This window comes from Orycteropus afer, unplaced genomic scaffold, assembly GCF_000298275.1.
Source record: "Orycteropus afer afer isolate SDZICR_OR568_19922 unplaced genomic scaffold, OryAfe1.0 scaffold00010, whole genome shotgun sequence".
NCBI classification, from domain to species: Eukaryota; Metazoa; Chordata; class Mammalia; order Tubulidentata; family Orycteropodidae; genus Orycteropus; species Orycteropus afer.
The window spans coordinates 13,105,534-13,117,449 of record NW_006921597.1 but is presented as its reverse complement, the minus strand read 5'-3'; the positions used below and the strand labels follow the sequence as shown (position 1 = coordinate 13,117,449).

The window sequence follows — 11,916 nt, the reverse complement described above, 5'->3', positions numbered from 1 at the left end:
GGGCCGACTTGACGGCACATAACAACAACAACAACATAATGATATTACTACCTCTTTGTGGTTGGTGGGTTTGAACTGCCAACCTTCTGGTTAGCAGTCAATGCCTTAGGCACCACACCACCAGAACTCTTTTATAATGATATATACACTGATATCGGTAATTAAAAAATATACATATATTGTGATTTGGGTGAAAGTTTACAGAGCAAATTCATTTTCCATACAGCAGTTCATATACATTTTGTTTCATTGACATTGATTGCAATTCCCCACAATATAACAGTTCTCTTCCCACTTCCTCCCTGTAGTTACCTCTTCCCTGTGCCCTTCCCTCCCATGCCCTCCACCCCCCACCCCAGCCCCCAGCTGTCTCCCTGTGCAAACACTACTGCTATGATTGATCATCTTGATTGCTCCAAGGAGTGCAATAGTGGTAATTTTTATCTTTTCTCTTTTTTTCTTCGTCAGTCTTACTAGAGGTTTATCCATTTTATTTATCTTTGCAAAGAACTAGCTCTTTGTTTCACTGATTTTCTCTGTTATTTTTTTCCCCAAAATTTCCTTGATTTCTGCTTTTCTCTTTATTATTTTCTTTGGGTTTATTTTGTTCTTTTTCTCCTTGCTTCTTGAGGTGAGGAGTTAGATTATTAATTTGACAAGACTTTTACTCTTTTCTAATATATACATTTAGTGCTATAAATCTCCTGACTGCTATAGTTACGTCCCACAAACTTTGGTACATTATATTTTCATTTTCATGCAGTCCAATGTGCTTTTTTTTTCCCCAATTAAGATTTCCTGTTTGACCCATAGATTATTTAGAAGAGTGTTTAGTTTCCAAGAGTTTAGATTGTTTTCTGTTATCTTTCTGTTATTTATTTCTAGTTTGATTCCATTGTGGTCATTGTAACGGTTTGAATTGTGTCCCTCAAAAATATGTGTTGTAAATCCTAACCTATATGCCTGTGGCTAAGACACTTGCCTGCTAACCAGACGGCTGGCGGTTCAAACCCACCAGCCACTCCTCGGAAGGAAGGTTGGGCAATCCTACTTCCGTAGTGATACTGCCTCGGAAACCCAAGGAGGGGTCGCTATGAGTCGGGGCCGACTCCACGGCACATAACAACAACAACAACAACAAATCCCATTTGAGGATAGGATATCTTTGTTATGTTAAAGTTGTTGTTGTTGTTAGGTGATATCAAGTAGGCTCTGACTCACAGAGATCCTGTGTGCAACAGAACAAAATACTGCCAACCCTGCACCATCCTCACAGTTGTTGCTATGTTTGAGCCCATTGTTGCAGCCACTGTACCAATCCATCTCATTGAGGGTCTTCCTTGTTTTCATTGACCCTCTGCTTTACCAAGCATGATGTCCTTTCCAGGAACTGGTCCCTTCTGATAACATTATCACAGGATGAGAGACAAAGTCTTGACATCTTCTCTTCTAAGGAGCATTCAGGCTGTACATCTTCCAAGACAGATTTGTTGGCAGTCCAAGACAGCTGGCAGTCCACGGTATGTATATTCAGTTTTGTTCACCAACACCACAATTCAAAGGTATCAGTTCTTATTCAGTCTTACTTATTCATAGTCCAGCTTTCAAAGTTAATGTGATAAAGTGTATCCTGAGTCAATCTTTCACAAGATATAAAAGATGCAGATTAGGCAAACAGAGATGAGGAAAGATAGATGCCAAATCACATAAAAATCACCAAGGGGCCAAGAATAAGGACCTTGCCCCGAACCGACAGAGTGAGAAAGCCTTCACCTAGAGCTGGCAACCTGAATTTGAACTTCTAACCTCCTAAACTGTGAGAAAATAAAATTTCTGTTTGTTAAAGTACCACTTGTGATACTTCTGTTATAGCCATGCTAGATAACTGAGACAATCAGAGAAAACATTTTGTATAATTCCAGTCCTTTTAAATATGTTAAGATTTGTTTTATGGCCCAGGATATGGTCTATTTTGGTATATAATCCATGAGCTCTTGAAGAGAATATGTATTCTATTGTAGTTGGTGGAATGTTCTAAAATGCTAATTCAATCCTGTTCTTTGATGGTATTGAGTTTTCTATACTTACTGATTTTCTGTCTAATTGTTTATCAATTGTTGAGAGAGGGAGGGATATTGAAGTCTCCAACTATGATTTTGTGTGTGTGTGGCATTGTGTAGTTATCTTTTCATTTCTATCAGTTTTTGCAGCTATGTTGTTTGGTGCGTACACATTTAAGATTGCTATGTCATCAGGAGCTCTGGTAGCATAGTGGTTAAAGTATTCAGCTGCTAACCAAAAGGCCAGCAGTTCAAACCCACCAGCTGTTCCACAGGAGAAATATGAGGCAGTCTGCTTCTGTAAAGATTTATAGCCTTGGGAACCCAATGGGGCAGTTTACTCTGCCCTAAAGGGTTGCTGAGTCAGAACTGACTCAATGCAGTGGGTTTGTTTTTTTGGTATGTCATTTTGGTGAAGTCTTCATTTTATTATTATATAATTTACAACACATATGTCTCTACATCTGCAGTAATTTTCTTTGCTCTGAAGTCTACTTTATCTGATACTAATACAGACACTTCTGCTTTCCTTTGATTCATATTTGCATGATGTGCTGTTTTTTCCCCCGAACCTTTTACTTTCAAACTATCTATACATTATATTGAAAAGAGTTTCTTATAGAAAGCATTAGCTGGGTCATGTTTTTTATTCACCCTGCCAATCTGACTTTCAATTGGTATATTTAGACCTTGTACAGTTAATGTAATTATAGATACATTAGGGTTTACATCTGCTATTTTTTTTTTTTTTTGTTTTCTTTTTGTTCTCTTGGTCTTTATTTTCTTTTTCTTAAAGCATTTTTTTTCTTACTTGCTTTTTATTTTTTAGAATTTTATTTTGATTTACGTGTAGTATTTTTGAGTGTATCTCTTTGTATATCTTTGTTAGTGGTGGCTCTAGGTATTACATTACATGTATATAACTTATTAAAATCTCCTAGTATTGTCATTTTACCAGTCAAATGAAATATAGAAACCTTACCTCCCTTTACATTCTTTATTCTCCTCTGTTTATGTATTTGTTCTACATACATTTAGAACCTCATTAAGCACTTATAAATTTTGCTTCAATCATCAAACATAACTTAGAAAACTCAAGAGGAGGAGAGAAGTCTATTGTATTTACCCATATTTTGGCTTACCATTTCCTTCCTTCCTTCTTTCTTTTCCTTCTTTCTGATGTCCAAAGTTCCTTCTTTTATTGTTTCCTTTTGGTTTGGAAAACTTCCTTTGCCATTCTCTTAAGGGCCAGACTGCTGGCCACATATTCTTTTAGTTTTCCTTCATCTTCAATCTTGAAAGTTATTTCCATAGGGTGTAGGATTCTGAATTGACAGCTTTTGTCTTTCAGCACTTGAAAAATGCCAGGCCACTTCCTTCTGGCCTCTGTGGTTTCTAATGAGAAATTTACTTCATTCTAATTTTCCCCCCTTTAGTTAAGGTGTTGTTTTTCTCTGGCTGCTTTCCAGGATTTTTCTTTTCTTTTTATTTTAGAAGTTTAATTATGATGCATCTTCTAGTGCTTTTTCAACCCCCAGCTGCTTTCTCCTCTCCTTCTGGGACTCTGATGACAAGAATGTTAAATTTTTTGTTATAGACTTATAGGTCCCTGAGAGTTCATTTATTTTTTTCAGTCTATTTTCACTGTTGTTCAACTTGGGTTAATTTCTATTGTTCCATCTTCTTGTTCACTGATTCTTTCCTCTGTATCTTCTATTCTGCTACTGAGACCATCCTCTGAGCCTTTGTATTTCAGTTATTGCATTTTTCAGTTCTAAAATTTCTATTTAGTTCTCCTTTGCTGAGACTTGATAGTTCTTTGCTGAAGCTTTCTATTTTTTGTTTGTTTGTTTTAAGGAGTTTGTAATTGCTCAGGAAGAATTTTTATCATGGCTGTTTTAAAATATTTGTCAAATAATTCTAACATCTCTGTCACCTCAGAGTTATTGTTCATTGTTGCCATTAATTGTCTTTTTCCATTCAGTTTGAGATCTACGTGGGATTTAGCAAAATGGGTGATTTTCTGTTGGAACATGACATTTTCATATTATAAGACTCTGGATCTTATTAAACCTCCTGTTCGATGGCTTTTTCTGACACTTCTCTGGGAGGGGAAAGAAATAGGGGGTGGGGTGCTGCCTTGTTACTGTCAGTTGGATTCTACTTCCACTAGACTGTTCATTTAGGCTCTGTTAAGACCCAATGAGAAGGGTCCCCATGTAGCCTTCACTGACACCATGGTGAGAGTGGCCTCATTACCACTGGATGATGGTAAAAGTCCCAGTTCTCCACTAGACCTCCTCTAACACTATTCCAGTGAGAGAACAAAGAGAAAACCCACTAACACTGGGGGAAAAGGGAACTCATTATGGTCCGGTGAGTCTGAAAGTCCCACCTCTCTACTTGGCCTTCTCTGATACCACCCCAGCAGGGATATTGGGTCACCTTGTTAGAACCTTGCCTTGGTGGAAGTCTAAGCTCCTTACTCAGCCATTGCTGACATAGGTGGAGTTGGGGACAGTATTTCTTTGGTGTTTGACTAGAGTAGAGTAGTTACTGTCCATGTTTTCTGTCTGGCTAGATTACCACTTTCTTGATCCTTTGGCTAGAGAGAGCAAGCTTTTGATAGGGCTTTTTCTTTTTGTCTGTGCTATTGGCATTTCCAGGTTGGTGGCTTCTCTAGCTCCAAGTCTGGGGTATATGAGATAAAAAGAAAAGCTAGGGAGCTCACCATCATGTCATTTCTTGGGTCTCAAGTTCCTTAGCTGGTTTCCCTTCTCTCCACCTTTTGGAGTCTTCCTATGTTTATTTTACATATAATCTGCAGGGTTTTTAGATGTACTTAGCAAGAGTAATAGGGAAAAGTATGTCTACCCCATCTTCCAGGAAGCAGTCCCCTCTGGCTGACTTTAACAAGTTCCCTCCATGTTCTTTGTTCTCATTTACTGGCTGTGGACACATTCCAAACAGCCGTAATTCCTGGAGCTATATACTGCTACGACTGCTGCTGCTGCTGCTGCTGCTGCTGCTGCGGGTAGCTGCTGTTTGTCGACCCCAAACTCATGGCAACCCCATGTATTACAAAGTAGAACTGCCCCACAGGGTTTTCTTGGCTGTGATCTTTATAGAAGTAGTTCACCAGGTCTTTTCATCCATGGTACTGCTGGATAGTTTCAAACTGCTTTGGGTTAGTAGCCAATTACATATCATTTACACTACCTATTATACTTCTACTGTGTTAAATTTGAGTATTAACACTTCCTAGAACCTAAATGAAATATTAGCCCACATAGTCCAGCAACATATTAAAAGGATAATATTCCTTGATCAAGTAGGATGTACTTTAAGAGTATGAAGATGATTTGCTATTAACAAATCCAGTGATAACATTCACTATATTAATAAGTCAAAGCAGAAAATCCATTGATCATCCCTGCGGTATAGTAAATTACTCAGTGTGACTTTTCTACCCATAAGTCTTTGTAAACTCTGAGGTGGAATTTGCCATGAGCAACTGAGGAGCTCCTGATTGCTAAAGTTGTCCACCTGGGGTATTTCTGTTGGGCGTGGCACTAAACAATGTTGTGGGAGGTTCCCACTTTTTCTCAGGTGTTTAGAATTCTGATGTTATGATTGCTTGGTTTGGCTACTCAGCGAGGCTCAAAAGGAGGCCTCCTAGAGACAGAGCTCTCTCTGACTACTGTCTGAGGAAGATGTGCTGCTGAAAGAGACACACTCCTGAGACACGCGTCACTGGGAAAGAGACTATGAGACATGCATTGCTGAGTGAGACACCAAGGGACACGCACTGCTGAGAAAGAGACTGTGAGAGACTGTTGGCTGAGGGACTATAGGCTGGGAGAGAGACTGAGCATTTTTCCTAAACTTGAATTGTAGCCTGTGGTGCTTCCCTAATAAACCCCGTAATCTGTGGGTTCTGTGTGGCCACTGCAGCGAATTATCGAACCCAGGAGAGAGGTGGTGGGTGCTTTGGGAGGAACGGTTGGTGAAAGGGCTGGAGGGAGGCAGCATGTCTGGCCTTACAGGAATAGGCCTTGGGTTATTGATGGTGACTCTGTCTTCCTTTTGTGGGGTTAGAGGAGGTCGGAACATGTGGCCACTTTGTCCTTTTCGCAAGCACATATATTAAAAAATGAAACATTGATAGAATTTAATATTATTTCTGAAAAAAAATTCTTGATGAAATAGGAATCAATTAATATTTTTTTTTCCAAACAATTAAGAAATAAATATCTTCAATCAAAAGTCAACATTGTGCTTAGTATTGAAATACCAGAATCGTTCCTGGTAAAGTCAGCATGCCAATATCACTTCTATTATTTAACACTGTTCTGGGAGCACTAGTCAATGAAATAAACACAAGTAGAAAATGAGTAACAATTTGTGATAACTATACTCTTATTTACATGTCCCTCTACCAGGCTGTTGTTCCTTGGAGTTGACTAGACATTACCTAAAAGATTGCTTAGTTAGTTCCCTAGTTCTGACACAGGTTTTTTGGCTTTCTTCTTTTCTATGCTCATCTATCTTTCTGAGGTCTCAACTTGCTTCATCATTCATTGCCAGGGGTTATGATCAAGGCTATGTCCTTGTACACATTGTATTTCTTATGTTGGGAAGATAGTAGACTGTCAGTGAATTTTTTAGATTATTAATCCAAAAGGTGATATATGCAACTATATATATTGCATATTCCTGAAAGGTAAATCAGCAATTTTGTCTTCTTCAGGTTTGTTCAGAACCTAACACTTTGTAATTACACAGTAACTATTAGACTAATTAATTTTTGTGATGAGATAAAAATAGCATATCTTATAACTCTCAGTATTTTTTAATTGAATTGAATTGTATCCCCAAAACAATAGACTGAAGTTCTAACCCCAAAGCTGTGAATATGATCCTCTTGGAAATAGAGTTTTTCTTTGGTTATATTAATGAGGTCATACCAAAATATAGTGGGTCCTAAACCTAATCTCTTCTGAGTGGTATCTTAAAAAAAGGGAAAACAGACACAGAGGAAAAAGACTATGTGAAGATCTGTCTACAAGCCAAGGGATGCCAATAAATGCCTGGGGCTAACAACAAGGAAGGACCTCCCCTAAAGCAGATGCCCTGATTCAGACTTCTGACCTCCAAACTATGATACAATAAATTTATATATTTTAAAGCCACCCACATGTGCTATTTTTGTTACAGCAGCACTAGGAAATGAGACAGTTGGCATTCAGCCAAATCATAACTGTTTTTATATCTAAAAGCTTTAGCTAAAAATTCTTTGCATATTCTAAAATATTCTCAAGATTCAATGAAACATTTGCCACCAAAATAAGGGTAAAGTAACATGAAAACATCACAGTGTGGTACAACTATGACTTGACTTTATAATTGTAAATTTCACTTCTATCTCATCTCATAAAACTAAGACATAGGTATAGAATGTACACTTGCACTTTCAGTCACTCTCATTGCTTCTAAATTTAGGTGAAAATTTTATGCAAGAGTTTACTTTTCTAAATTTTAAAGTATCTCAATAAATTCATCCTTCTCCACAGGAAATTTGCAATATAGTCCCATGTACACTTGACACTCCTAGTTAATCCTAGCAATAGGTAATAAGTGAAGCCTTACAATTTTAATCTGAGATCCCATGACTAAAAGCAAATATGGAAAAATAATGACAAAATACCAAGTTTAAACCTTACCTTTGCTCCAGAGTGTGTATCTCTGAAAATATCCATCTGTCTTTTAAATAGCTCTACTACAGCACTGTAGACCAGCTCATACTGTTCCTGAAGAGCATCACAAACCAAACAAATGAAAATGAAACAAAACTTGGTGAGTTACAGAACCAGATTTCAGGAATATAAACACCAATCAAATCTTAGTACAGCAGACCTGATAGGAGCATCAACATTAGTATAATAACAGTACCTTGTGTTTATGTGGAGTACCTGGGTAATGCAAGCAGTTAATATGCATGGCTGCTAACCAAAAGGCTGGGGGTTTGAGTCCACCCAGAAGTACCTCAGAAGAAAGGCCTGGTGACCTACTTCCAAAAAATCAGTCATTGCCAACCCTATGGAGTACAGTTCTACTCTGACACACATCAAGTCGCCATGAATCAGAATCGACTCCATGACAACTAGAGGTAGTGGTGGTTATGTCTGTGTAGCCCATTTCAGATTTTAAAGTGCTTTTAGGTTGCTAGAAAAGAGCCAAATATTTGATCTGCCTCTAGCAAATGTGCAGGATCGTTTGGCACCATTTTTATCTTCTAATCCCACTTTCTGGCTTATCTTTCCTTCCATCATCATAATTCTGTTTTCCTTGCTCACATTTAAAAATTTGTATTTCATGCTGTATTAATTCTTTTCTAGGTCACCTTCATCTTTTTCTGGACAAAGGTAGATAAGCTGTGGTTGGTGTAGAATAGATAGTCTCAATATCTAATATTTAACTGGACCCTTGCAATTGCTCCATGATGTTGCCAGGCTGACTGCCCCTATTTGTAATTAAGTTTGCCAAGTTCATTTAAAAGTAATTTCAAGGTCCTAGGTAAGAACCTGTGACTCTTAGTTTAGCACACTTAGACCAAGCTGCTGAAATTTTGTCCTAGCAAAGATGTGACTGAAAAATAGACAACTGAATAGGGTTTGGAAATTTGTGACTATAAAAGGATTTTCACAGTAGGGAAATGAGACAGCTACTATTAAAAGATTTATGTTTTTTATTGCTCCATTTTTACCTCTGTGCCTGCCAGAGCACTTGATTTTGTATCTACTTTTCATCTGAAAAGAAGTTCTAGTGACACAGTGGTTAAAGCATCTGGCTCCTAACCAAAAGGCTCTAAACCACTAGCTACTCTGCAGGAGAAAGATGAGGCAGTCTGCTTCCATAAAGATTTACAGCCTTGAAAACACTATGGGGCAGTTCTGCTCTTTCCTAAAGGGTCACCATGAGTTAGAAAGACATGATGGCAATGGGTTTGGTTTTTTGCTTTAGTTTTCATCTGAATGGACCTATTCAGAGTTCTTGACACTTTACACAGTCTTATACAAATAAAGTACAACTTATTCCAAAGATAGGCACTCTGGTGGTACAGTGGTTAAAGCAATCATTGCTAACCAAAAGGTCAGCAGTCGGAAGCTCAGGAGAAAGATGAGGCAAGCTGCTTCCATGAAGATTTATAACCCTGGGAACCATATGGGGTTTCCTAAAGGGTTGCTATGAATTGGAATCAACTGGATGGCAGTGGGACTTTTTTGATATTCCAAAGATAACTTTAGCAAGAAAACCAAAGCAGCATCTATATCACCTAACACAGCCATTGGTACATTCTTTAATTTTTCTTTTTTTTTTAAGGAGAGAAAAACCAGACAGGAAGCACTCATCCGGTTACAGTGCCATTTCCTGGCTAGAACAGTATCAGAAAAAAGCAGCTACAATTGTTATGGTATTTGTTCAGCTAGTCTTTGATCATGTCAAAATGGAAGGCAAATTTCAAACTGTCTGAGCTATCTTCCAATTCTTAAAAGTTGATTGAAATGGAATTGTTTTCTGAAATGGATATGTTTTTATTTATTAATTTTAAATCACAATGTAATATTTTACAAGTAGGTTGCATACTTCCTGGAGTCTTTACACATTTACATGGATCAGCCTTCTTTGAAACATGACAGCACTAACCCAGCCAATGCTTTCATGTCACATAAATTTTCTCCCCTTACAGGTTGAATATAGAAAACACCTACAGTCAACACATGAAAAAAAAATTTTTTTTTTCCACTAACTATTAGTGGAAAACCTGTGTGGGCCAAACGGATAGGTTTACATTATAACAGCTCCTCATTTTTTCCCCTGAATTTACAACGTCTAGATTAAAATGTCTGAGCTTCTATTGTCAATTGTTTCATCTCTAAACCTATGTACAAGTTCATTTGTAAGTACTTTAAACATTTTAAGTCTGTCTTTTTAAGCAGTAAAAATAAATAGTTCTAACAAACTATGCAAAAGTGCCTGTTTCATAATAAACATCAATAAATGTTTGGTGAATGAATAGATAGGTAAATGCTAAACTCTGTCTTAAAAGATGGAGACCTCTATTAGAAATGTGGGTAGAATTATTGGTGTAGAAATAGGGGTGGAATTAATAGTGTAGACAGTGAGAGATTTGGGTTAGGAATGAGGCAGAACTCAAGCTGGACTTCATGAGGAGAGGGAATGGAGTGAACAAGTGTGGACAATCTGGGGTTAATGAAAAGAGTTTGAACTGGACATACATTTTACATACATAGTGTGTGTAATTGATTATGCTTTTTAAAAGTATACATACAATAAGTACCAAGAGACTATAGGAAAATAGCAACAGTGACTATTTCTAAGTGATAGGATTATGGTTGATGTTATTTTTACTTTTCAGTATTTCCTAAAATGAGCATTTAGTCTGCATTCTTCAGATTCTGTTACCAGTTCCTGAAGTCAAAAACACATTTCTGCTTTCCTATGGTTTCAGGGATGGATTTATGACTACAAAATTTCAATTTAACTCAGCTACTATTTTCTAATAAGTCAAGCAGCTTATTGATTTTTTTCAACATTATTTCTAAGTAGGAAATATTAGATTGGTTTTTAAGTATCTCTGGGATGGTAAAATCTAAAGAATAAAAGGAGTTTAACCTGGGGTAGGGATTACAAACAAAATATTGTGACTTAGAGGAAATGGAAATGGACTAAAGCACTTTGTAGTAAATTGGTATTGTAGGTGAGGAGTCAGCTAATTTTGGATGCCTTACCATTAAACATAAAGAGCTGTGGTGGCACAGTGGCTAAGGCATTTGACTGCTAGCAAGAAGGTTGGTGGCTCAAATCCACTAGCCACTCTGTGGAAGGAAGATGGGCCAATCTACTTCCATAAAGATTTAACACCTGGGAAAACCAATGGGGGTTGCTATGACATTAACATAGACATGGAGCAAGACTCAGACACATGTCCTGATCCAATCACCATAGTCCATACCTGAGTTTGAACCAATGAAGGCCTCTGTGTTCGCATTTCCTGGATCAAACTAAAAATATTGAAGTTCTCGGGAATTATCTACCAAATAAAAGGAAAATATATCTTATTCTTTTTAGTCCTATCTCTGTTAATAAGTTATTGCTACCTTTTTATGGTCTTGTACTTCCATGATATTTGCTCTCTTAACATGGGTTAATAGCAGACAAAGAATGCACTTTAAAACTGAAGAGGTTTTTTATGACTTGTACCATGATTCAGAGCCTAGTGATTTTCCTAGGAAAGTATAGAGAAAATCTTCTGACTGGTTTCACATGGATTTTGATTTCCCAGGAGATCAAGTTATGTGAAACTAAAGTTATAATTTGAGAGACGGCCCAGTAGGAGAGCAAGGGAATTTTATGAAATAAATACAAGAAACTGAAAGATAGCTCTAAAAGCCATATTATAAATCTTCCATTTTCCTATCAGACTTTAAAAAATGATTTATACATTGAACATGAAATTTGCTTGCAATAAATTGAGTCCATCCCTAGGTGCCCATCAACAGAAGAGTGGGTAACCAAACTATGGTACATACACACAATGGAATATTATGCAACACTAAAGAATAATGTAGAATCTGCAAAACACTGCATAATGTGGATTAACTTGGAGGACATTATGCTGAGTGAAATAAGTCAATCACAGAATGACAAATATTGTATTAGTTCATTATTGTAAAAGTCAAGGAGGGAAACTTTCTTTGTTGGTTACCAGGGGTGGGAGGGGAGGGGAGGCAACAATGCAAAGATTAAAAAAATAAATAAATATTTTTTAAAA

At 37.2% G+C, this 11,916-nt stretch overlaps 1 protein-coding gene across 1 annotated transcript in view; it reads right to left on the bottom strand.

Annotated features, from left to right (window-relative positions):
• Positions 1-11,916, bottom strand: part of PTPN22 (protein tyrosine phosphatase non-receptor type 22) — a 134,540-nt gene that overhangs the window by 100,272 nt on the left and 22,352 nt on the right. Inside the window, exons 10-11 of the mRNA XM_007949037.2 lie at positions 11,098-11,175; positions 7,784-7,870 (exon numbers count right to left, since the gene is read on the bottom strand). Of these exons, the coding sequence (XP_007947228.1) occupies positions 7,784-7,870; positions 11,098-11,175 (165 nt within the window). The remainder of the gene's footprint in view (positions 1-7,783; positions 7,871-11,097; positions 11,176-11,916) is intronic.